The following is a 27040-nucleotide window of genomic DNA, read 5'->3' as shown; positions in this document are numbered from 1 at the left end:
ATAAAAATAATCGTATAAGAACTCTGGTCATTTCTGTTCTTTGACTCAGCTGACAGATATCAAGCTGTTTGATACTGAAAGGTTTCCCAATATTATGAGTGGACGTTTTCATCCTCATTTCTTCTGTTCAGAGGAACTGAAATACCCTTCTAAAAAAACTAGCAGAGAGACACAATTTAATATCCACTTTATTCCACCTGGTCCAGAGGAGTGGACATCCACAACAACGAGTCCACACTGAATCATAGCAGCAAAGGCTTTTCTCATTACAGTAGTTCAGATGAGCTCCAGGCACCGTTGAAGACAAAAGCAATATGAGCTCTTAAGAGTACTATAAAAAAACAATACAATTATATGACAATAAAATTATATGATATAAACAGAAAAGACACAAAGACTAATACAAAAACAATAATGACGTAACCTTGTTAACCAGTAACAAAAGCAAAATAAAGTAGACTCTTGTCTGTGCTATAAATATAAAACTCAAATAAGATTAAAAGTGCCTGTCTCTCCATCTCCAAGCCATAGCCTCTGTGATCCACGCTTCACCATTCAATGCGCGTCGCAGAAGAAGAAATGCGTATACAAACAGTAGACCTACAGTGTCTGCACCTTAAATAAATTCACACGAGCATACCAAACTCCAACAGTTTATATCATGCAGTTCTATCGGGCTGCTTGGTTTAAGCCAAGAAACACCCAAAATTATGACTAATTTCTATGAGTAGTGCATTCAATTTGGTAGGTTGTTTGGTGGTTTAATGAATATCGTGACGCTAACCCTAAGGGGGAAATTCCACAGCCTTAACTGAGAATTTCTTGAAATGAGACGTAGATGACACATTTTATCACTGGAATTCTTGCAGATAATTAAAAGGTTAGTTTATCAAAACAAGCCTGCCAATACTGTCTAGTACTTTCTTAAACTAAGTAACCGATGCCAACATTTAATATGCTTAACGTGCACAGTTAGCCTACTATTATATGAGCACACCAATAGAAGCATAAGAGCTCACTCAGCAAGTACACATCAGACAGAACAGTTGACCTCGGAGGCTAACCGCCCAGAGAATTTCATTCTACCATTAGATTAAAACGGCTACGTGCTGGGATCCTGGAATGTAATATATTAGAAGGGGTGTGGCTTGTGCCTTACAATTTAATGCAAACTTTTACCAGTGGTCAGACTTGCAACGGTAGAGGGTGTCAACAGTAAGTGTAACAGAGTGAAGAGCAAATTTATCTGGATGACCCATATCCATAGAAGAACTGCTCATCCGGACGGTACCCGTAGGCTGTGGCAGGACGTCCCGGGGTTCCGGCAGTCGATCCAAACCCATCTCCACTTGTACTGGAAGCAAAAACCAAAGAGACTTGCATTAAACATGTAAATCACACAGTTCCCTATCACACCACTAGATGGGGCCACAGTGCTTTTCTTGTATTTGTTTGGGATCCGATCTGATAAGTCGTGTAGTAAGGACAAGAAAAAAAATAGGAGGAAAGAGATTTTTTTTCTTTTCTCGCAAATCATAATTATAACAGGAAATGGATCATATTCGGCTACTAAGCAAAACTTTTCAAAAAAACAAACAGAAAACCTCAAATCGTTTATCACGACAGAGAACAGGAAAGTACCTTCCAATAAAACCGCAAAAATAACTCCCAAAAATGGAGGCATATAGGAAAATGAAAAAACCAGACACACACATGAGACTCCATATCCAGAGAACTATCTGAGCCATTCTGAAATCAGGGGCTTTCAGCCAACGCGTAGAAATTGCTTACCATGGGGATATATAGATATAGTGGAGGCCTGACACAGCAATACGTCTTGCCCGTCCGGACGCCCGGGTGACAGATAGCATCGCGGTCATCACTGACGCCTCACTGTTTAGCACGGGGGAGAAGCAGCCAGGCAGCGCCACGGATCAACTGCACTTCACCCTACAGCTCCTTTTTCTTTGCTTTTACGATTTAATGGCAGCCACTGGCTAAGCCCGATAGCCTTTAAAATATGAGCTGTTTGCTTTACCCCTACGCGCTCACATAATGACCTGTTGTTTTTAGCCAAAATCACTTCCAGCAATCAGTTACGCGCACCGCCTTCCTTTTTTTTAAATGCCCCGTCTCTAGGCAGAAAATATGTCGTTTTCCTATTGGGCTGCCAGTGCTGTCAGAGGGAATTTTGCTCGCAGTTAAAAGACACCGGTGGCCGAGACCTGCTGGATTACACAGGCCGTTGCCATGATCCCTGACCCGCGAACTCCATCACCGGGCAGACGCGCGTCGCGGATCACGGATGCACGACCCGGTAGCCGACGAGAGGAGTCCGCGGTAACGACGAGGTGTTTTGTCAACACGTCTCGGTGCCGACACACGGAATGAAACGCGGGGAGCAGTGGAGGAAAACTCAGTTATAAGAACCATTAAGGATTACAACGCACTTCACTTCTTAAGTTATCTCCGCGACATCATAAAAATGTCAAACGAGAGCAACGGACTTTACAGAAGGGTCTGGACCGACATGAAATCCGCGCGTGCGGCGGGGAATATTAGGTGGCAATACGAAGAACAGAGAAACTTGTCATTTGCGTCCGCGAGTCCATCACCCAGACACATATACATATTAACTCTGAACTGAGGCCACGAGTTTCCCAAGCAATTAAGACCCAGCTTGTCACCTCATTCTCCGGGGCAGCTTAAAAACCAGCGGAGCTTAGAGGTCAAAGCACAAAGGGATCAGTGATGGAGTCTGGCTCCGCTGGCTTTGCGGGCTCAGCTCATAAAGAAGCGCGGGGACTTTGTTTTACGGGTTCTGAAGTAAGTCTCTGCACAGGAAGCGGCGCAGGGCTTTTACTTGTTCTCCGGTCGACGGCTTTGATCTCCCCTGCTGTCACTTCTCGGGTTACGGACCCCTCTTTTACAGCGTTAAATAATCAGCAGACCTCTTTCGCTCCACCTGATTGCGCTGCCAACGTGGGTCTTTTTTTGTGGAACATGTTACACTGTTTAGCTCCTGTCAGTGAACTGACAAGCTTTCAAAGCGCACGCTGATTCCTTTCACCTTTTAGGGTCAAACCCTCCTATCACAGACGGCTCGCACGTACCCCGCCAGAACCCGAATGCCTTTCCTAATCACGGCACGCGGTTTGGCACTTGATTGAGGCCGCGGAGTGAAAGACGGGTCCAGTGTCACCCGCGTGGCTGGCAGACACAGCAGGGGCCTCGCTGCTGATGACCAACACCGCTGATCACCCTCACCAATTATACACACACAGACCCTGACCTGCTCACTTCCTTATGCTCTATTCAGAGCACCCGTGCCTACAGGAACCAGGTCTGTACACTACACGCCACACCATGGTAAAAACTGCCTAAGCATTGCACTTACACCACTGTACTGGAGCCGTTTTATCCAACCTTGACCTAAAAATGAAAGTTTTTTAGATTCTAATACAGAATACTGACTGTTGAATTAATGCTTTACTAGCACCGTGAAACTTTACATAAACCCCATCAAACTGAAAGCGATAAGCCGAGTGAATCTTTTTTTTGTCAAGTTATATTTTCAATTTATCAAATGTGTTGTAAATAATATTGCAACTAACAATGTCCTATTAAGCTAAATTCTAAACACATTTGAATAATAAGATTACTTTTAAGTAGAAAAATCATGGACCAAAAAGTCCATGTTTTATGCACTGAATTAAATGATGTATCTTGCCGTGCCATTTAAGCCAATAAATAACATTTCCACTGACATCACATTTCACAGAAGTTTAAAATAAAAGGGGGGGTGGGCTGGATCTGATTACCACGTTAGCCTCTATCATTCTTGGATTACTAGTCAAATTAAAACATTCTTTCAGGGATCCTAATTCCCAGCACTCTCTCAGTGTACTTTAAATGTATCGCTTACAAAGAGCCGTGAGTCCCCCCTCCGCCGCCCGTCCGAAGCTGAAATAACTGTGGAGAGCATTCAGCGCGCTGGGCTCCCTCTCCACGGCCAAAGCAAACAGCCCCGCCGAAAGCTTTAAACAAGGCCTTTATCTCCCGACACCCCTTTTACAATAAACAGGACAAATTAAAAACACCTACCCCCCCCCCCAAAGTAAATTATTTACACAGCCTATTAAAAGGGAACCGCAAATTAATTTCCTCTACAACTTAAGTTGTGACAAGTTTAAGATGGCGCAAATCAAATTTAAACCTTTTTTTTTTTATGTTCTGGAAGGGAATGGCCGAGCCGTTTTTTTGAAGCTCAAACGGGCGGTGAGAGGTGCTCACTCTCAGGCCGACAGTGCTGCGATTGAAGGAGGAGAACGGCCCCCTGGGGGAAGGGGAGATGTTGACCCAGGCTTTTTTTTCAGGCACTCCAGCGGCCCTTCCAGAAAACATTACGCCGCAGCAGAGCCGGGTCTGTTCCTCGACACCGCAGTGGGGGGTGGGGGGGGGGAGACGCGGCTCAGTCTGGCCTGCCCTGGGTACAGAGCGCTCTCCTCCGCGCGGGCCTGAACGCAGCGCGGCGGACGGAGCCTCTGTGGTTATGCGGCGGGAGAATACCGCGCGGCTCTGCCTCAGACGCTGCGGCGGTCGCGTACAGCCCCGCCCGAGGGCGCGGCCCCGGCGGCCTCACCTGCCGGGGAAGGCCTGCGGCCCCGTGTCCCCGTTCTGAGCGTGGAAGTCGTTGAAGAACTCCGGGCTGATGGCGCCGTCCGCCGGGATTATCCCGTCTGCAACAACAGACAGGAAAACAGCCGTCAGGGACAGACGTTCGCTCGCAGGGAACTCCCTACACACGTTTCTGATCAACACGGAGCCATTTGCAGAAAGGGCACGCTGCAGAAACAGCGAGAGAAAATGGCGCTCGTGTTTGTTTGTGCGCTTGATGCCGGCCTCCCGCTCACCGGCGCTGTAGAAAGTCGGACGCTCGGATTCCGCCCGTCCGAAGGGCTCCACCCGGTCCCCGCTCGTGGCCAGGAATCCTCTGGTCTCCCCCGCCTGCGAGACGCTACCGTACATGTCCTCTACGCCTGCAGGGGAGCAGGGCTAAGGATTATCCCAGTCCTCCTCACTCCTGCAGAGGAGCAGGGCTAGAGAGTTGCCATCTTCCTCATACTCCTGCAGGAGAGAGCAGGGCTAAGAGATTACCCCAGTCCTCATACTCCTGCAGGAGAGAGCAGGGCTAAGAGATTATCCCAGTCCTCCTCATACTCCTGCAGGAGAGAGCAGGGCTAAGAGATTATCCCAGTCCTCCTATACTCCAGCAGGAGAGAGCAGGGCTAAGAGATTATCCCACTCCTCATACTCCTGCAGGAGGGAGCAGGGCTAAGAGAGTATGTCAGTCCTCCTCATACTCCTGCAGGAGAGAGCAGGGCTAAGAGAGTATCCCAGTCCTCCTCATACTCCTGCAGGAGAGAGCAGGGCTAAGAGAGTATGCCAGTCCTCCTCATACTCCTGCAGGAGAGAGCAGGGCTAAGAGAGTATCCCAGTCCTCCTCATACTCCTGCAGGAGAGAGCAGGGCTAAGAGAGTATGCCAGTCCTCCTCATACTCCTGCAGGAAGAGCAGGGCTAAGAGAGTATGCCAGTCCTCCTCATACTCCTGCAGGAGAGAGCAGGGCTAAGAGAGTATCCAGTCCTCCTCTACTCCTGCAGGAGAGAGCAGGGCTAAGAGAGTATGCCAGTCCTCCTAATACTCCTGCAGGAGAGAGCAGGGCTAAGAGAGTATGCCAGTCCTCCTAATACTCCTGCAGGAGAGAGCAGGGCTAAGAGAGTATGCCAGTCCTCATACTCCTGCAGGAGAGAGCAGGGCTAAGAGATTATCCCAGTCCTCATACTCCTGCAAGAGGGAGCAGGGCTAAGAGAGTATGCCAGTCCTCCTCATACTCCTGCAGGAGAGAGCAGGGCTAAGAGAGTATGCCAGTCTTCCTCATACTCCTGCAGGAGAGAGCAGGCTAGAGAGTATGCCAGTCCTCCTCATACTCCTGCAGAGAGAGCAGGCTAAGAGAGTATGCCAGTCTTCCATCATACTCCTGCAAGAGAGCGGGCTAAGAGAGTATGCCAGTCTCTCATACTCCTGCAGGAGGGAGCAGGGCTAAGAGAGTATGCCAGTCCTCCTCATACTCCTGCAGGAGAGAGCAGGGCTAAGAGAGTATGCCAGTCCTCCTCATACTCCAGCAGGAGAGAGCAGGGCTAAGAGAGTATCCCAGTCCTCCTCATACTCCTGCAGGAGAGAGCAGGGCTAAGAGAGTATGCCAGTCCTCCTCATACTCCTGCAGGAGAGAGCAGGGCTAAGAGAGTATGCCAGTCCTCCTCATACTCCTGCAGGAGAGAGCAGGGCTAAGAGAGTATGCCAGTCCTCCTCATACTCCTGCAGGAGAGAGCAGGGCTAAGAGAGTATGCCAGTCCTCCTCATACTCCTGCAGGAGAGAGCAGGGCTAAGAGAGTATGCCAGTCCTCCTCATACTCCTGCAGGAGAAAGCAGGGCTAAGAGAGTATGCCAGTCCTCCTCATACTCCTGCAGGAGAGAGCAGGGCTAAGAGAGTATCCCAGTCCTCCTCATACTCCTGCAGGAGAGAGCAGGGCTAAGAGAGTATCCCAGTCCTCCTCATACTCCAGCAGGAGAGAGCAGGGCTAAGAGACTCATAGCCCTGAGGACACTTTCTACCCTCACCATGCAGAAGGCACTCAGAGCTCCATGTCTATAGTCACCATGTATGAGGAACATAATCTGTAGGAGACAAGGACACTGCATGAAAGCAGACTATACCAGCTTTATTTTCAGGGCATTACCTCACATGAATCTGACCTATAAATACGTGCGATTCCAGACCAGGAATGGAGCCAATTCAGAGCGGGGTCGAGAAGCGATCTTAACGGGATCCCTTAAAGTGTAAATAATATATAAGCGTGATTGAGGTGCAAACCGTTGAGGTGGGTGGTAGGCCGCGGAGACCGCGCAAATGTTCCAGAAGTGTCGGATTCTGCTGGGGCAGCAGTTTCGGGAGACACTGACCCTGAGATATTGAAGCCATGTGCCAGTGTCTCTTGCTTCTTCCCCGGAACCCACCCGCCCGCCCGCCCCTCCTCCCAATCTCGGGCCGAGCGGAGAGGCAGCGGAGACGGGCCGCGGGCCAATGGGGAGAGCGCACGCCGCGAGACGCGTCGGGCCCGGCGGGAGGGGGAGGGGCCGCAGACCGTCCTCGGAGGAGCGCGCCGTCGCCGCGGCGAACCTTCTCCGGGGCCCACAATGCACCGCTGTGCGCCAGCCGCGACACAACGGCTAATAAAAATATGAATTAATCAGCCGGGGGCCGTGTGTTGCTTGGCCTGTTTTCCTTTCCCGCGCGGCGCGCTAGATAAAGCCTGGCTTTGAGCGGGGCCTCGCGGCGCGAGCGCGGCTCCGCAGATTAATCATGCGGACAGAGAGCAGAGCCCCGGGGCCCTGACAAGCCTCGGAGGGCCCGCCCTCCAATGCGCGCGTTGTAGCGGGCCCCCGTCCGCCCTAATTGGCCCCGACACTTTCGGTCAATACCAAAACGCATTACACACTGACAACTTTTCAAAAACTCTGTCCAGAGGACCCCGAATTTCCCCTAGACGATCAGCAAACGAAGCTTTTCAAATGAGGGATAATCAATCTTTAAGAACCAAGCTTGCGGCGTTTAGGGAAAAAGAAATTATACGGTACGCTGTGTTTATTTTATTTTTTTACCGATTTAAAATCTCAGAAAAAAACAAACCTGAAAGCTTCCAGTAAAAGTGAATTAAACGAAACTGCAAGAAAATAAATCGAAACGGTATTTCAACTGCACAGGTAAATGTCCTGCGGCAAATTCCAGTCCAAATTCAACGTAAATACCATTCTCCCTGATTTTGTACAAAAGAAACTGGAATCTCTCCTTGGAATGCACAGACTCTGAAAGGAATGTATTTGATGGGATCAGAAGGCAATCCCCCAGCATGCACTGCTCGGTCCTGGAGCAGTAATCAGCATGGCGGAAACACACGCATTAGGGGATAATGGCGGCCCTACGTGCCGCTATGTACCGGTGATAGAAACCAGATCCCTCGCTCTCTTTCATGTGCTTACAACTTAATAAGCTTACCAATAATTTCAATTAAACACTTCCCCATACACAGAGAGACCCCATTTCATTTAGAAGAATTTAGAGATATCTGACGCCATCGAGAAAGCAATTTCACACGTAAGATTTTACCACATCCATCAAAGCTGCCACTTAAGAACACGGCTGAAGTGAAAGGAGTGGCGGTATATATATATATATATATATAGTTGACTTGCTGAGCGAGAGGCCGGAGGATACTCACGCCAATGATGTCCAGCGTGTTGTCGCAGACCTTGCGGATCTCCGCGTTCTTGTCGTGCATCAGGTCGATGAGGTACGCCGGGGCTTCTGAGGCGTCGTCAAGGAGAAGCTCGAGCGGGGCGTTAGCGTAGCCCCATGCTACGAAAAGCGATTCTGCCGTTCGCTTTGCTATGGTAAAACACGGTTCTTATGTTTATCGAAAGCGCAATCTATAAGGGTGGCTTCGAGCATTTTTGGGTCGTGACAAAAAAAAGCATGAAATGCCTGTGAAGCGACTTTAAAAAGAACACGTCATCAGTTCCTGCTGTTAATGTGACCGCATGACAAAGCGGCGTTCATTTTTCAAAAGCGTCCTTTTGCGCAACAACGGCACGGACAGCTGGGCACTTTCAAATTGCGCATTTCATTGTTCGTAGGATTTCTTTGTTCAAATTGGAGGCACATGTTTCATTCCAGCTGGACACAACCACAGCTCACAACTCCTAGCCTTTATAGTATTCATATGCACATATACAGTATATATATATACACTCTATATATACCGATACATATATTACCTTTTTAAAAAATTAAAACAGTAATACAGTTCTAATTGATATTTGCACAAATGGCTATCGAAATAGCATTCCCTCTCCTTTTCCTACTGGTAGAAGGCATAGGGCTGTGACTGCCCTATTAAGCGCTTTGATTGAGAGTGATCAGACAAATTTTAATCACAAACACCATGCATGTGTAAGAAAAGACTGCATGCAGGGGGGGGGGGGGGGGATTGTGTTAGGGTAGAGCTTTTGGGCAGGATACGGGTCTCCTTGATGATCACATCTCTGGTGGCCTGGTGAAATACCATCTGGTAGAAGACGTAGACGATCTGACAGACAAATTCGTCGTCTTCCTGTTGGGCTGAGGAGAAGAAAGAGCAGAGCCTATTTCCCGATATTTCTTTAACAGCACTGTGAGAATCTTACACGTGCATTTCTCACAGTTAAGAGCTTTTGTAACAACTCTGCTCGTTAAAGTGTCCGTAGAGCGCCAGTTCAGCCAATTCTCAAACGCGATCGAGCTCCAAGTCTCTCGCCTGAAAGAGCTCCCACTTAAAGCACAGAGCCTAAATACAACATCATATTCCCTTTCTGCTCCAGCTCAACAGAAACTCTCCCTCTGGGACTTCATCTGAAGGAAATCGGGTGGCACAAAGCTGGCTTTTCTCCACCACCAAGAAATAAAAATAAAAACCCCTTTCCCAGCAAAATGTAAAAGTTCTATACGATTCTTAAAAGTGTAATAACTGCCGTTTCAGAACGTCTTTCCACTTTCATTTCATTTCAAAGTCACAAACTGCACAAATGTATTAAAAACTACTTCAACATATTATATACACACATCTATTCATATACCTGTACTTCACATAATTCTAAAAATATAACACTAAATCCGTATTATGATCTGTAATTCTATGTATAATCGAATGAGGTCTAAATAAGGCTGCTGTATGTGAATGCACAGAGAACTGGCTTATGTGTGACAGATGTCCCTATATTCAGGCTGTGTTTTCTCAATGAAGCTCAAGCCACTTTAATTCAGACGTGCTTCCTATGGGGTGCAGTGCTGAGAGGAGCTCACACTGAGCGCGAGCAGTAAAGCCGCTCCACGGCACCGCCCCGCTGTGCTCCTGTGCCGGACCGGTGGCACCTTCAATATACACTACAGCTCCGCTTACTAACACAATCTCCACTTCATCTAACCGCTGTGCACTTTTCATAAGCAGCGGATTACCATGGCTCAAAAAGAAGAAAAATGTTGTTACTCAGTTACATTAAATATGATTAATAGAAAATACACAACAGTAATGCCTATAAACCCTTAATTATGGTGTAAACTGTCTGTTTTCGATTAAGCCGGTCCCAGACAGTCTAAAAAGGCTGTGAGACCGCAAAAACAAATTTGAGTCATTTTCCTGCGGCGGGCCGGCGCGTCACGTGACCGGCGCCTACCGTTGAGCAGCTCGATGAGGGCCGGGATGATGCCCGACTTGGCCAGCATGGCGGCGCAGGAGTCGTCCATGGAGACGGTCCCCAGCATGATGACCACCTCCAGGATGAGGTCGTCCTCGGCCGAGCCTGAGGGCGGGCAGAGGTCAGGGGTCACAGAGGGAGGGAGAGACGGGTGGGGCCGGGGCGGGGCGGGGCGCGGCGGGTCGTGCGCGGTCCTTACCCGGTTTCAGGCGGTCCTTCAGGTAGGGCACCAGGTTGTACTCCCTCAGCACCAGCTCCCAGTCCAGGTCGGGGATGGTGAGGTTGGCTAGGGTGCCCAGGCACTCGATCACAAACTCCTCCTCCTCGTCCTGCCGGATCTGGGCTGCCAGGTCCCCCACGTGTTCCTGACGCGAGAGCAGGGCGGGAAATTAACACCAGCCACCAGCCAAAATGCCAGTAAATCCCTGGCTGGTAAGTATGTCTACTCAACCAGCCACTTTGGCTGGTAACCACCCATCACTTGAAGGCCCTGTTCTATTCTAAATATACAGTTGTCTGGTAAAGCAGTGAAATTGGCTGGTGAATTTTGGGATACACTAGTCACTGAAGCCAGTGGATGAAAAAGTTAGTTTCCTGCCCTGCGTGAGAGTCAACATTTACCACACACCTCACCCATAACACAGCCCAGCTCAAAACACTAAAGGCAGGGGCATTCTTTACCTATCTTTCCCCACAGAACCCTCCCACACTCACGACGAACAACTGCTTCGTTTGGCCATCGTGCTGAGAAATGTTCCTGATCATTTTCATCAGAAGAGGGTCCTTCAGCTTGAGGGCTCTCTTCATCAGCACCTTCAGGGCGTTATCTGAAAGGCAGAGAAGGGCATCGTGGGTAAGCGGGGGCGAGGGCGCTGCGGGGCCGGGCGCGAGCCTGCGCGCTGCGCTGGCGGTGGACTACCTTCGCAGATGAGCTGGGCGTTCCTCTTGTTGGCGGCCAGGTTGATGCAGAAGGAAATGAGCTCAGCGTCCAGACGCTCCTCGCTGCACTCGAACAGCATCTTCATCAGCTGCGGAGGCAAACCGCCGTGCGCTTAGCAGCCCGAAAGTCATACACCCTGATTGGCCAAAACCAATCCCACACCTTCTCAGAGTGAAACTGTACACTGGCAGCGCACCACCGCAGTATAACAACATTCCGTGAGGTAATCACACACAGGAAAAGCCTCCATCTTGACCAACTCCACCACAAAAAACTAAACAGCGTTTCCACTTTAAACAATTTTCCCGCTCTCCTGCGACCTAAGCAACAGTGCAGAGTGGGAGGCGTTTCTCTTTTTTAATTTAACGCCTGCTCCAATTTGTCCAGGAGACTCAAAGGCCTGAAACGAAATCCCACGGTCGCCCTGGATCTGGCGGGCCCGCTACCCGCGGCGAGGACCAGAGCAGTCGGGGGGCGGGGCCGGAAGCGCGGGGACGGCGGCGGCGGCCCCGAATCAGATCCCTCGCCATCGTCGGCCGCTCTAACGTTAAACAGGAAGGCATTAAAGAGGCAGCGCGGCCTGAGAGGAGGCAGCGCGGCGCAATCAGACGGGTCCCACGCCGAGTATCAGGTACCAGGGTCCCAGGCCCCAAATCACCCGCGTCTAGACTCTCTGGCACCTGACTTCACTTATTTACCAGCGGCTGGAGGCCGTGGAGCCGCGGCTCCCTGCGTCCCCCCGCCCCCACCACGCCAGCCCACCCCCACACGCACACACACACAACACACACACACACACACCACACCCACACCGCCACACACACACAACACAGACACACACCCCCACACACGCACACACACACACACACACACACACCACACACACCACACAGACACACACACACACGCACACGCACACACACCACACACGCACACACGACACACACGCACACACACACACACCACCACGACACACACCCACCAGCACACACACCACCACACCACACACAACACGACACACCACGCACCCACGCACACACACCACACACACCACGCACCACCCAGCAACGCACGCAACGCACACGCACACACAAACACGCACACACACACACACACACACACACACACACACACACACACACACACACACGCACACGCACATCTTTGAGTGATTACGGGAGGGCCCGCTCCACAGTGACCAGCTGCTCTCTGGCCCCCTGCGCGTTTGATCTGCCCGTTCTGCGGAGCGCCGGACGGGGGCGCGGGGCCACGCCAGGGGAGGCTGGGACGCCCCGTTAACGGCCGCTCCGGACCCGGGATCGGCCGGGGGGAGGGGCCGGGCCGGGGGCGGGGCTTGGGGCGGGGGCAGGAAGGAGTCGGCCAGGGCTAGAGGTAAGGCCAGGGGCACGGCCGTTCACCTATGACATCAGGCCTCAGAGATGCAGCCGATTGGCCGGACTTTCAATTACAAAAAAATATACATGTATTTTTAATGAGCATCTGGCTGGCATTTTCATCTAATTAAACAAAACAAGCTTCTTAAAGGTCCTAACAATGAGCAATGTTGTTCCATGGAAATGGCAACCAGACAAACACTCTTGACCTTACAACCCCTCCTGTCCCAATTGCTTCCAATCAGTCAGGTGCCACGGGTTCGGGTTCAAATATATCATTAGCTGGCGTCAAGAAGAGCAGGGCCTGGACTGACCCAAATCCATACACATTACAGGGATCATTCACAGGCATGGCTGCACCCAGCAATCTTCACATACCTGCACGAATAGCCACCTTCCAGTTAATAATATATATATATATATAAACCCATAACCGCCTTCTATGTTTATAAGAATGAGCATTACTTGCCTGAGGGAGGGAAAAGCTGCTTATGTTATGTTCACAAGACAAGTGAACTGACGGAGACCTGGTTAAGGGCGGGGTGCAGCAGCAAGGCTCTGTAACAGATCAACGGCAGGCCCTTTCTTTCTACTGCGAAGCGAACTCGGATCTCAGCTCAGATCCCCCGCGGGTCGAGAGCAGATGTGTTTAATCACTTTCGCGGGCCTATAGCGCCTCATCTGAATTGCAAATGCGCGCGGCGGATGCCAATGCAGTCTGAGCTCTTACCTGTGGAATGCAGTCCGTATAGGCGAACATGGACTTGAATCTGTCGTCCACGCTGATGTGGTACAGGATGCACATCGCTATCTGTCTCTGCGCCTCGTTCCCTGAAACAAAAGCAGGAACAATATGATCCTTCTGCTTCCTGGAGGTTTTCCCATCCCCTGCGTTTAATATAAGGAACAGCTGCTGTACGGAGGGTTAGGCTACATGTCCTTTTTCCATATCACACAGCTGCTGTAGAAAGGGTTAGGCTACATGTCCCTTTCCTATACCACACAGCCTTTCCTATACCACACAGCTGTATAGTTAGGCTACATGTCCCTTTCCTATACCACACAGCTGTATACAGAGGGTTAGGCTACATGTCCCTTTCCTATACCACACAGCTGTATAGTTAGGCTACATGTCCCTTTCCTATACCACACAGCTGTATACAGAGGGTTAGGCTACATGTCCCTTTCCTATACCACACAGCTGTATAGTTAGGCTATATGTCCCTTTCCTTTACCACACAGCTGTATAGTTAGGCTATATGTCCCTTTCCTATACCACACAGCTGTATACAGAGGGTTAGGCTACATGTCCCTTTCCTATACCACACAGCTGTATACAGAGGGTTAGGCTACATGTCCCTTTCCTATACCACACAGCTGCTGCACAGAGGTTTAGGGTACATGTCCCTTTCCTATACCACACAGCCTTTCCTATACCACACAGCTGTATACAGAGGGTTAGGCTACATGTCCCTTTCATATACCACACAGCTGTATACAGAGGGTTAGGCTACATGTCCCTTTCCTATACCACACAGCTGTATAGTTAGGCTATATGTCCCTTTCCTATACCACACAGCTGTATAGTTAGGCTACATGTCCCTTTCCTATACCACACAGCTGTATACAGAGGGTTAAGCTACATGTCCCTTTCCTTTACCACACAGCTGTACACAGAGGGTTAGGCTACATATCCTGTTCCTATACCACACAGCTGCTGTAGGGAGGGTTAGGGTACATGTCCCTTTCCTTTACCACACAGCTGTACACAGAGGGTTAGGCTACATATCCTGTTCCTATACCACACAGCTGCTGTAGGGAGGGTTAGGGTACATGTCCCTGTCCTATACTGTACCACACAGCTGCTGTACACTGACATTAGAAACACAGGCCATGTTTGTTCATGAGCTGAGTAACTTGGGAAGTAGTGGGACCAAATGTGGTGACGTTTCTCAAAATCAAACAGCGGCTGTGTTCTCCCTCAACCCCCAAACCCCAATCCCCTACCCATCCCCGGTTTCTGAAAGTGCTTCACGAGCCTCCAAGAGAGGGAAGGAGGGGACCAGCGCATCACACACTCGAGCATCATAACCAGGCCATTTCCTAACACCGGTGGCCATAAAATCACACACCCCGAGCAGAGGGAGGGGTTTTCAGGTAACGGCGCCGAGCCCGTCCTCCCTCCCCGACGCGCGGAGAGAGCGGCGGCGAGCGCGAGGGGCCGGGGGGCCGGGGCCGACGCGGCCGTTAATTAGGCGGGCCCCCAGCGGAGCCCGGCGCGGGCCCCGCGGCGTGACCCCTTACGTAAGCGCCCGAGCGGGGAGGACGCGCCGCCGCTCCGGCCCCAGACGCTCCGGGCCGCGGCATCGCCGCCGACTGGAAACAGATGTGGGAACAGGGACCCCGGCAAAGAAGGAAACCCAAAAAAAAAACCTCCATTTAATTGGCAAAACAGGAGGAAGCATAAATTTGACTGCCATTAATAAGCTGAAGCGACGCCGCGCGGTTTTCGGCACGCCCCTATGGCCAGAACATGTGCTCCTCGTTAAGGCCACGGCAACATCTGACCCGCATTATTACCACACTTCACCGGGAGGAAAACTGAAGATTCTTTATGGGCTGAAGAGGGGCTTATTAAATGCTCCCAAAAAAAACTACTGTAGCCAGCATAAAATATAAAAATAAATAAATTAGCTGTTAAAAATTAATTATTCTGTTCGGGGGCAGTTACTGGGAGAGCAAGCTTCAATTATGCCTCGGCTTGATCTAAGCCACCAACATTCGTAAAAGTTTCACCAGTGGCGTCTGGGTTATTTTTGTGTCCAACCTCGTTTTGTCTCCGTAAATAAGAGCAGTAGTTAAAACTTCTGAAGCTAAATGAAATTGTCATATTATTCCGTCTAAGACATGCTGAATCGCGTGATGGATTCCCAGCGCCCGCGTTACACGCGATTTTACAGTCCGTAAATTTGGAGCGAACGCGCGTTTCAGCACTTAATTAGAGGGCGCCACGCTTCGGTCGTCAGAGCGACGGCCGTGCGAACCTCGGACCGCAGCGGTCGCCGCGGGTGATAGGAGAGGTGATTTGCGGCCGAAGGTCTCTTTAATGTTATCTCCTCCGGAGCGGGACCCCCGGGGGCTCCCGGAGGGGGAGGAGCGGCCCTAGTCCCGCAGGTTAAGAGCGCCGCTCGCGGGGAGGCGGCGCGGGATCCTCCGCGCTCGTTACCCGCGGCCGGCGGCAGATTTACGAGCTCGCGTTAACCCCGCCCGAGCGTTGCGCTCCCCGCTGGCTCGAGCGCTCCCGCAGGGCCAGGCCTGGGCCAGAGGTCTCCCCACTCTGGCTGGATGGGCCGCAGTTGCAGAAAAGGGGGAAATCGCAGGTAAATCACACCGCTGTTACTTACGCGGATATTACGCACCGAGAGGTCAGCATCTCAACGGTGCTTAACCGCCGGAAGGCGTGACCGGCGGCCGTATTTATGAACGCGACCGTGATGGAACTCAACTTTGCGGTCCCGGTGCGACAGCCGTACATAGCGCTGTCATCACCCGCCAAAAAAACGACGGTGTGACCATTCTCCGGCCTGCCCTCGTAAACCAACCCCCCTCAGTGTAAACAGAGCTGCTTCACAGAACACAGCCGACACTTAACGCTTTTACCTCCAAAAATACATCAAGAGCTAGCTGCATGTTATTCAGTCCAGTAAGCTTCTTCGGAAATGAGACGTAAGATGAGATGAGATGTAAAAGGTAAAGGACTGTTGCACGTGCGTAAATTATCCAAAGGTAGTCCTACAGAACAGCATTATTCAGGAACATCTGTTGATTGTAAATTGCTTTGTAGCGCACGCCCCCCCTTTCATTTAAATGACCTCTACAATTATTCAGGGTTAATGATGAGCAGTGTGACCTGATACATCTAGAAATTAAGAGATATAATAAATGCCTTGTGTTACACTTTCACCCACATCCCAACTGCACACGCAACTACAGGACATAAAGATGCTGCTCACGCTATCCATGAATGGATGCAATGTAAACGCTATGTAAAAAGTAGTGTATAAGACAGTCTGCTATAGGCCCGTAATGTAATGCAATGTAATGCATATTTTGCAACGAAACTGCAGGGGGCCACGGGACCGATGTGCACGAGGCTACAGCAGAGGCTCTGTGGGCTTCCCGCCCGCAAACAAACAGGCTAACGAGCTAACGGGCTGAGTCTGCGTCCGCCAGGAGGAATTAGCGTCGCTGCAGGGACCCGCAGAAGCACTGAAGCCGAGGGCCCAATTGTCCTCATCAGGCAGACGTCAGGCCTGAAAGGCCTCTTAAGGAGGATCACAGCCACGTTTATTTTCATCTCGCGGCGGGCCGGCAATCACGGACAGGGAAGCTTCTGAAGCGAGCAGGGCTGCGGTCGCATGCTAATCGCGGAGGTGGGCGGGCGCGCGGGAGCGGCCCGGCGGATGAAGCGAGCCATTAATGGCGTCGCGCTCCGCGCGGAGAGGAAACGGCTGAAGAGAGCGTCAGTCAAAAAAAACATCTCAAAGGCCCCCACGCTTCCACTGCCCGGTCCCGCAAAAACAACATTTATTTTAGGCCCAAAGTGTTATTCAAACAAATACATTATATTAATTATGTGGGATACCTGACACTCTCGAGAGACGCTTCAAAGGGAGATCGGTCCGGCGACGCCAAATTGCCCGCAAACGGCCGCGCCAATCATACGCCGTATTTAATTTCAGGAAACAATTTATTTAATGGCTGCGCTCGCCAATGACGGCTCGCATCCAGAGCTTCAGGAGGCTTTCGAGAGCCTGCACCTGCGGAAACTTACGCTGAAATCTCTTTTGTTTTCCTTTCGCGATGCAAGGAACGCAAAGGTGTACCTGCACCGTGTCTTCACTGCCGTCTTTACAGTGATAATAACACCAGTAACTTTAGCTGTCGGTGTGATCAGCCATGTCACTTCAGCAACACTCCCCACCGCCAAGCAGGCCGTTTTACTATGACATGTTGAACACTATATCAGACATGAACGCCTGCTCTCCACTTCATCTACAACACAACGCCATCAACAGAGATAGAGAGAACCATAAAGAAATCTCAAGTGTGATACTCTGCCAAGTGAACTATTACGAGACCCACCCGTGAGTCACCACTCTGAAGGGGGATGAGCTTCAACCCACAATCACTCAATTCTACTTGATCAAAACCTTACACGAAGTCAAATTATAATGCGACAGATTTTCTGCAGATACAAGAGGCCTTCATCTCAAAACTGCTCTAAAATGGTCGAAGATGTGACCGTGGTTTTCAAAATCTCCCTGGCAGATGAGCTGACTAGTTCTGACAGTTTATTCAAAGAGACAAATAGAGAACACACAGAGGAAGAAGCGAGGGAGTTTTGCATAGATTTGGCTCCCCTATGGAAACTGTATTTCTATCATAGAAAAACAAAAAGTAGTGAAGAAGTCTAACATGAGACAGAAAACATGTGTTGGTATGAAAGTGGGTCGTTAGCATGTGGCTGCTCCATGTCTCTTGCAGCACCTTTCAGAACAGTTGGTGCCGATCATCCCTTGTCACCTGCTAGTAATCTCTTAAAGGGCACGGTGGTGTCACTCTGCCAATCACATGTGAATTCATTTTCCACTTCAGAATAGAGCACAATAGCAAAAAAGGATTCTGAGAATGCCCTGGTCGGATCATAGATGCAAGTACGACCACTTTAATTCGCTAGCATATTAAAACCTCCAAATTCCGTAGCTAAATTCCTCAATTCCATTTATTCCCCTCGTATGTTTCAGTTAGACTGTTTTTAAAACAGTTCGAACAGCAAAAAATAAATAAAAAATCTGATTAAGACAAATATCTTCAGTTGATTGGCTCCAAATCCACATGTGGAAATAAATCAGATACGTAGCCATGCAATTCACATGTGGCTCATGTGTGGATGCTCAAATCAGAATTGGAACAGTCCACATATGCGTTTTCTATGCTGGTGTACGCCAGCTGGCCAGGGTTTAAAAGACATGATTGGTACAGAAGTTCATACACCACCCAGCCTGAGGTGCACTGGAGATGTGATTTGAATGTCACTCTCCATGTGACAGATTAATGGCATCATAATCCTGCAGTACTACAGGGTCGCTTCAAAAGCTTCAAAAACTAATATGAGCAGTCAGTCTAAAAAATAGGATCTGTGCAGCAAATGGAAACTGAGCAGTGCAGTCAGCAGTTTGAACACAGCCTTGGTGTACATGTATGTCAACACCTCCATGGAATTCATTTAATCTGATCCCGCCTTCTTGGCCAAGACTCCCTTGAAAACTTCATGAGATTTCATATCTCATCTGAGCTTTCCGAGAAAAATACAGGATATATTTTTTAGAAAACGACCCTTTCTCCCCTGGAAGGAGCCTGGTGTGGATAACAAAGCCGCTTCTGACCGCAAGCTGACAACAGAGCCGACCCTTCAATTTCCTTCCTTAGCCGACTAGTGCTTTCAGGGTCATTGGACTTTTACATACTCGCCCCATTCTTAAGAGTGATGAAAGAGTGCTTTGGTCCTTGGTGTTTAGGTAGTGTGAAACTGAGACGTGAGAGGCCTCAGGGCTGTACTGAAACGTGTTCCTCAGAGTCGCCTCAAGCCGGGACGAATGAGAACGCGGCTTTATTAAAGCAGAACACTGATTGGCTCACGTGGGCCTGGCTGCTAACCCTGTGGTGGTGGAAGAACCTGAGCCGCTCGCTGATTGTGAAAAGCAGTATTGTTACTGCCGGTTTCTGCCTCCAGTGAAATACCTTGTGACTCCATCCCAGCACCACACCCATTATTAGCCATTAGCTCTCACATGGGAATCAGTAACCCACGAAAGGCAGTCCTGATAGCACCAATCACTAGACCTCATCCAACCGCGACCGTGTTCGTGAGCCCCGCAGCCAGCTCTGCTTCCTGTGGACAGATGCACGATGGGATGTACGTACCCAGCAGCGTGGTGAGTTTGGGCAGCAGCCCCACTTGCACCATCTTGTTGCGAAGGCCGGTGTCAAAGGAGAGGTTGAGGAGGAGACGCAGCGTGATGTTCAGCAGGTCCTCGTGCTCACACGGAACCAGCTTGGCCAGCTTCTCGATGGTGTCAACTTCGGCCTGCCACACAAAGATGAGAAAAACAAAAGAAAAAAAAAACAGTAAGATGTTCCATTCCCGTGTTTAAAGAAACACACAGTACGCTGCACTCTGGTTCCCGTTCCATTGTTGCTCTCAAAAGAGGGTCTTCATGAGAAAGGGAGCGACATGCCCACAAGTACATCGCCACGCTTGAATGTAGCACCATCTTCCCCTTGGGAATGCCTCTGCACGGATATCGTGTTTACAAATACAACAAACCGTTTATTCATTAACCACCGCAATTAGCACTGAGAAAACAGAAATTTGCGCCAAATTGCAAAAGACAAAACACAAGAATACACAGCTTCACACTAATATCATAACAACTCAGTGTAATGCAAACCAGTTTCAATGCCACATTCAAACACAGACGAACGCAGGCTTTTCTGCTTACACGTAGATGAAAGAAATGAAAAGCTCTAACAAAGGCTAGCCTGTATCTTCATCACATCCACTCAGCCTGTGTGAAAAGCTAATCAGGCTCAACACCACCTCACTTGTTAGCAGGTTTAGTCTGCAGTCTGCTTCTACAGCGGGGGCGATGTGAAAATCTGTCCTCATTTATACTGTTGTTTCACGCCAGCAAAAACATTTTCAAATCAAAACTCCTCCATAAACAAACACTGCACTACTACTGTTAGTTACAGCTCATTAGTACCCAAGCCACAAATACAATGTTTGACAACAACCATCTGGTATTGCCCAGCTAAATTCTATTAGCAGGTAAATCACAAACCAATGAGACCAATCAACAATATAATATGAAAGGTTTTTACTCCCCCAATGAAAGACAATAGCTGATGAAATTCTCAGAATTTTCTCGACTTTCCCTGGTTTTCGAAATCGCCGGTCTCTCTCGCTGGACACATGGTTTTTCGTAAAAACATGTTGAAAGATTTTCAAAGTCCAGCACATTTCTTTTATCTGAGCCACACAGATACAGTAATGGGAAACAAGCAGATAAAAACAACTGCTCCTAATTTGGGATTGATAAATGCACACGAGATTGTTTCCAGGTGGGTACAACAGGCCGAGAGAGGGGAACAACGTGCAAAGGATGCTGCGATGGCCCCTGCGATGTATATTTCCATGCTCTAACACTCACAAGTACTTCACCGATGACCATTTCACTTCAATTCATGAATCTGTCTCAAATGGTTTCAGAACAGGGAAACCACGACAACAATAGAAATCGAAGGGAAAGAAGCCAACACAAAAAGCAACAAAAAATGTAAGCACTCCATACTGTAATGAGGAAAAAACAGTTTGTATTCCTTTCATTTCTTTCCAGAATTTCCACGTGCATTCTAATCTCTGAATGGTGCAAGAATTTAATAAAGAACGCTCTGCTCAACTAATCAGTGATGTTCTCCAGCATCTGAAGATCAGAAGCAGAGAGAATAAGGCCGCTGTGGTTCCCTATGGAGGTGAGGTCCAGTCAGATGAACAGGAAGAAATAAACGGAAACCCTAGCTTTGCTCAAGGACAGGAGGCTGAACTCAAAAGTAGACCGTCTCACCATGTCGTTCTTGTTCTCCAGGAAGATGCTGAGCTTCTTGAGGAAGGACACCACCAGGACCAGGAGCTCAGCGTTCTCCCTGTCCAGGGTCTTCACCAGCATGTGCACGATGTTCTTGTTCCTCATCTTCAGCTCGGTGCGCGTGTCTTCAGACAGGTTGAGCAGCAGGTACAGGGCCACTACGAACATAGTATGTTCTCCTCAGTCAACACATGCAGTTTCAACCTTCTAAGTAATTGATGTTCTGACAACTACAACGAGACATCAAAATGTTATTTGTTCATTCATTTTTTCATACTATTTGAGTGATGACTGTCAGACGTCCTCAAATCCAACCTAAGTATCATACCTCGTAATAGCTGCTCTTGCTTGGTGAGAAGTCCTTGGTACTTCTTAAATGCTTTGTCATATTCCTTCTTCACATTCTGGTTATCAGAGTCATCTTCACGTACAGTGTGTCAAGGAGGGACCGATTTGCCAGTTTTAATTCAAAAATAATAATAATATACCTGTGCTCGACGATTATCAGCACAAAAACAAATGAACATACGTAGGACTGTACCTACTTATGTATATCATTTTGATGTAATATTGTAAATGTTTTTATTTTCACTGATTCTTTCAATGCAGCCCGCAAAAAAGGCTCCAAGCTTTTCCAAAGCTGTAAAAAAGAGAACTATGAGCAGAAAATGCACTGAAAGTACAAACACATCAGCCCTTCCCCTACATATTTCAATAAATAATAAGTGTCACTGCTGTTGGATTCTGGCAATAGTCTTGATAAACTGCCTGAATAAAGCAATGCTCAATAAGTGCACTGACACCTTTCTTTTTCAATGAAATACAGGTGGACTGGCACTATTCCTAGTCAGTGTATTGCTGGTGAATCTGCTCCATGACTTTTGACTCAATGACTCACACTGAAATCACTCAGACTCACTTCTGGTTTTGCATTTTACTCAATCTGTGAATAGCTGTTGCACAGATGCCATACCCCCTCGGTGAATTGCTGCTAGATTCATGCTATACTTACTCAGGTTACCTTATCCACTCTGTTTATCATAGACAGATTTATAATAAAACTCAATCAGTGAATCACTACACTTGCTCAGTGAAGGATATAGGCCTTCTTCTTTTTCTGCAGTTCATCCTGCCATAGGTCATATCTCTTCAGTTCATGCTCAATTATGTTCATGCACAGTGCTCCAATCTTGTAGTGCGTGATCAGACCATGGAACTGAGAAAAGCTGACAAAAGAAAAATGAAAACCAAAGATGATTTTTTTCTCTTCCAAGGAAAGAATAAAAAAGATTTCCAGATTGCAAGAAAAATGGTCCAACTGCTTTATTGTAAGCTGCAAGGAATGTGTCTTTCCAAACCTGGGTTGCATTAATCGTATGTATTTGGAAGAAGACTGGATCTGTGACCACAATGGTCTAATTTCAGAAGCGTTACATTTAGTAAAATAATGAATTATATGTGTCAAAAACCAGAACACTGCTGTCAATCAGGGTCTCTTGCCCATGATCTGTGTGACAAACTAAATAATTTCCTAAGTCAAAAGCATAATTTTCAGATGACTAAAGACAGGGAATACTATAAGCCTTAAAAATTGTACATCACTTAATTACAATCACTTTTAATCCTGTGACAGCTGCTGGGAGTTGATAGTAACTCTTTAAAAACTGCATTATGATACATTTTCATAATTTTATTTTCCATGTACTAATTATTATAGCTCTGACAGTGCCAATGACAACAGTTTACGGGATTTCATCTTCAGATAATTAGCTCAATCAGCAAAGATTACCATGTTATATGAGGCACTGATGGAAAAGAAGGGCACAAACCAAAAAACCAAATGCAAATATGATTGACAGGCAAAGATGTTCACATGCAATATATGGAGACTGGCTCTTCCTCAGATCTTAAATCTAGGCTACCATCTTCTTCCTCACAATGATAGTAGTTTTTCTCACTGTATGGTCAAATTTCACCATTTTAGGCTTTCCGTATTTATCTAGCAAATTATGGCATAGTAACGAGAGTTAATCAATATGATTTTCTTTACTATTTGCACCCTTAGCATTACAGGATTTAATTGCTGTGTAAAAATGTCATCATTGCATTCATGTGTACATCAAACGCCCCTGCACCAATGAGTCATCATTGCATTCATGTGTACATCAAACGCCCCTGCACCAATGAGTCATCATTGCATTCATGTGTACATCAAATGCTCCTGCACCAATGAACACAGGGCCAAAATGACATCAACACCTAAATAACACACTGCAGGACAGAGAAGCCAACCACTAGGACAAACAATGTCCCACAGATTGCCAGTGTCCCACAGATCCCCCATGATTATGAAAACGGGGAATAAATTAAGAGGGGGTGAAGGGCTGTAAAGGGGAAAGAAAACAGAGGCGTCAGAAGTACCTTGAGAAACAGAAGAAGACGTAGATGATGGTTGTGGCCAGCTCCACGCTCTGCTTCCAGTCCTCTCTGAGGACCCGGGCCAGCGCTCCCAGCGCGGTTTCTGATGAGTAACAGACACCGCGCCATTGGTACTCTCACCGCGTGAGGGATATGCTTGCCTCACCGAGAAGACACGCTAGGCGCTTTGCATTCCCGCTGCGCGTCTTGCTATTTTCTCACACATCCAGCCATGTCAGCTGGGTATGAGGTTAGCGTTCATAGCGTGATCGCTCCGAGTCATGGTTCAGATGCACAATGGATTTTGACAGGCAAAATGGATGACGCCTAGCTGTTGTTGCTAAAGAAAACAGCCCTGTTGTCAGGCAGGGACAAGCTTAATTTGAACATGGTTTACTTAAGAATGGGACAATATTCCATTCCGTGAGAAGGAAACTATTGTATCATCCACAAAGCATAATAGGGGCTGTATTTTCATTTGCAGCTATTTGAACGATAATTACAATACTTAGTATAACGAAATACTGAGTAGTTTGACAGACTGAAAAAAATTGCAGTGTCAGATATTTCTGTTGTCACCCATTTTGAAAGCTCATACACTTTTTAATTCATCCACCAAGCAAACATAACAAAAGCATTAGCGGAAGCAGAGGTGTACCGTTTTGAAGCAGCTCCTCCAGGTTGTCAGGGTTACGGGCCAGCTGGAGGATCAGGGTCGAGCCCCTTACTTTCTCTGGGATATCCTCGTACAATAGCTCAACGTAGTCATCTATGTTGTTAATGTTGGCCTCCTCGTCAATCTATGAACACAGGCTATCTATCAGCACCCAAAAGCAGTATGCATTTTACCTTCAAATCAGCTCCTGAAAACAGCATGTACTCATTTCCATACCTCCATTCCTTCAAATGGGGTCAGATCTCTCGGTTTAACCTGGCGCTTTTCTCGTTTTTCTGTATAAGAAATAAAAACCAGGTGAATGTCTTCAACTGATGTATCAATGTTTTCAACTTGGAATTAAAAATAAAATAGAACTTTCCAGAAAAAAGCATCTTGGCTTGGCTAGGGGACGCACACACTTTGAGGGTTCTTTAGTTCAGCTGTATTAACTATTGCCACTCTTACCTTTACCGTTCGGTTTCCGTCGATTCTGTAGATAGAACAGCAACTGCTCGACTTCGGCCAGTTTTGAGGGGTGTATAAGTTTGCACTCCTCCACGACCTTGCGAGCTAGAGAAGCGATGTCAGTGTTCGCGTTTAGGCTTTTGAGGCGAATGCTGCAGTAAACAGAGATGTCACATTAATTCCGCCTTGTGGCTTTCCTAAATATTAATGGATAATATTAATGCAAGGTACTACTGAGGCTTAATCGTGGAAGTTCTAAAGGCATCAAGACGCATGATGTTCAATGATACATACGGCATATTTTAATTCTGCCATTACTGTTTCCTTTATACATACCAAAATTCATATCCAAATCAACAAAAACATCCAAAAACACCACAGTCAAGTAGCACCGGCCACACGTCTTACATTTTCTGGCACTCCTTCCGTTCCCCAAGCATAGGGTCTCCCATTTCTCCCAGAATAGTGGCTTCCACTTCATACTGAACCACAAGGGCCTTTTCAGTTGGATGAACATCTAGGTTTCCCCCCTTTACTTTCCTATAAAAATTAAAAAACAAACAGTTACCTTAGCCAAGGCTAGACATGCTGATTCACGGTAGCTATCAAGTTATGTTTGCTATCTACCTGACTTGAAGACTGACGGACACTCCCACTGAAACCATAGTGCAGCTAAGCACACACTGGCCTTGGACCAGTAAACCAAAACAAACGTTAACGATTCCATGAAGACGTTAATGATTGTTTCAATTAGTGCCGGAATCCGTTTATCTGTACTACTCCGGCGACGAAATTATGGCCTATATTTGAATGTTAAAGCTACCGCCGACTTGGTGAATGGCAACATTTTACAGCAACATTCTAGAAGGCTAACGATATTATAAAGCTTGCTCGCTACATTTTATACTGCAGTGTACATGTTCTATTAGCAAATATTTATTGATCTAGAATAGCCAATTACCTAGCTAATTTGTTAGCTTCTATAGCTAGCTACCGTTAACGTTATTTACTACCAAGGGAGGTTTGCCTACTAACACTTGTCTGTTAACGTTACAGTAACAACGGGCTCCACCCGAACAATGATGACCCATCAAACATTACAAATCAAATTACAAATAATTAATCTGAGTAACGTGTTTGTAAAGCGGACGCAGTTCGTGTTAAAATAATGATGTGTGTTTATTGCATCGATCTTGCCGGTTAGTTAGCCTAGGCAGTTAGCTCACAATCTTTCTTGCTAAGGTTAGCCATCGCTACCTATCTTGGATCTTGCTCAGTCAATCAACAGACATCATTTTAGCCAAAAAGCTAGCTTGTTGCTTATTGAACGTTACCTTTTTAAATATCGCGCATCCTCCGACTGCATTTTGCCCCTATCACAGAAACCCGTATCACCGGGATACTACTGTCTTTTAATTTACAATATGCAATGTAACGGTCACTACTGTCTACTTGTACAATATTTCATAATTCACTAGGTTAATATAACGCTACTGTTCGTTGGTGTTGCTATGGGCCGACAGTAGACGTCCCAGCATGCAATCGTGAACCAATACTAAAAGAGAGGGACAGCTCTTCTGTCGACTGTAAACACTTTTAAAGTCGACGCCTCCCTTAGGCCAGGAGGAGAACACTTGGCATATGCAACAAAACAGCTCTGTTTGAAAAATAGAGTAAAATCAAAGTGTAAGGCAATGTGTTTTCGCAAATATTTTGACTTACCTCTTGGTGTCAGTTTTGGCGTCTGAAGTTCATCGTCTGTTAACAGATATGCTTGTAATTATTTAAATAATTGTGCATGATTCTTCTATGGCCATGGGCCAATATTTCTTTTCTTTGTAGGGGTGGGATACATTTGGTTTTCAGTTTGTTGTAAAATGGCCCTATGTTAAGAGCTGCAAAATAGCAAATATATGTTTTCCTAAGTAAGAAAGTTATGTTTGTTAAATGATTGTATTTATAATTCATACCTATAATCATATGTATGAACATCATTTACATTGTACATATTGATGTATTTCAAAGGTGGTGTGCATTTCGATAAACAGTTTCAGGCTAAACATGTTTGTTTGTCAGAACAAGTTTATTTCACTGTTGTGCAGGAT

At 47.5% G+C, this 27040-nt stretch overlaps 1 protein-coding gene across 1 annotated transcript; it reads right to left on the bottom strand.

Moving 5' to 3' along the window:
* Window positions 1-170: 170 nt before the first annotated feature.
* On the bottom strand, window positions 171-26490 carry kifap3a (kinesin-associated protein 3a). The gene is made up of 22 exons (XM_064334059.1): window positions 26270-26490; window positions 25344-25475; window positions 24936-25087; window positions 24705-24763; window positions 24471-24612; window positions 23816-23915; window positions 22496-22620; window positions 21723-21821; window positions 21374-21552; window positions 19671-19833; window positions 13414-13514; window positions 11269-11377; window positions 11064-11176; window positions 10549-10714; window positions 10329-10454; window positions 9139-9237; window positions 8169-8424; window positions 7077-7239; window positions 5511-5609; window positions 5082-5127; window positions 4643-5039; window positions 171-1354 (listed from the first exon to the last, which is right to left on the bottom strand). Exons 1-22 carry the CDS (start codon window positions 26299-26301, stop codon window positions 1243-1245), a joined length of 2970 nt encoding a protein of 989 aa, XP_064190129.1. The 5' UTR covers window positions 26302-26490; the 3' UTR covers window positions 171-1242.
* Between the last annotated feature and the right edge of the window lie 550 nt (window positions 26491-27040).

Source organism: Anguilla rostrata, chromosome 4, assembly GCF_018555375.3.
Source record: "Anguilla rostrata isolate EN2019 chromosome 4, ASM1855537v3, whole genome shotgun sequence".
NCBI lineage: Eukaryota > Metazoa > Chordata > Actinopteri > Anguilliformes > Anguillidae > Anguilla > Anguilla rostrata.
Note: the sequence above shows the minus strand (reverse complement) of the source record. Positions and strands in the feature narration are given on the sequence as shown.

Coding starts and splice junctions, on each gene's coding strand:
- kifap3a (XM_064334059.1), bottom strand. CDS start 26,301: ATGCAGTCGGAGGATGCGCGATATTTAAAAAG. Junction 23,916..24,470: donor GGAGGAGCTGCTTCAAAACG/GTACACCTCTGC, acceptor GTTACTCATCAG/AAACCGCGCTGGGAGCGCTG. Junction 10,715..11,063: donor AAACGAAGCAGTTGTTCGTC/GTGAGTGTGGGA, acceptor CTCTCGCGTCAG/GAACACGTGGGGGACCTGGC.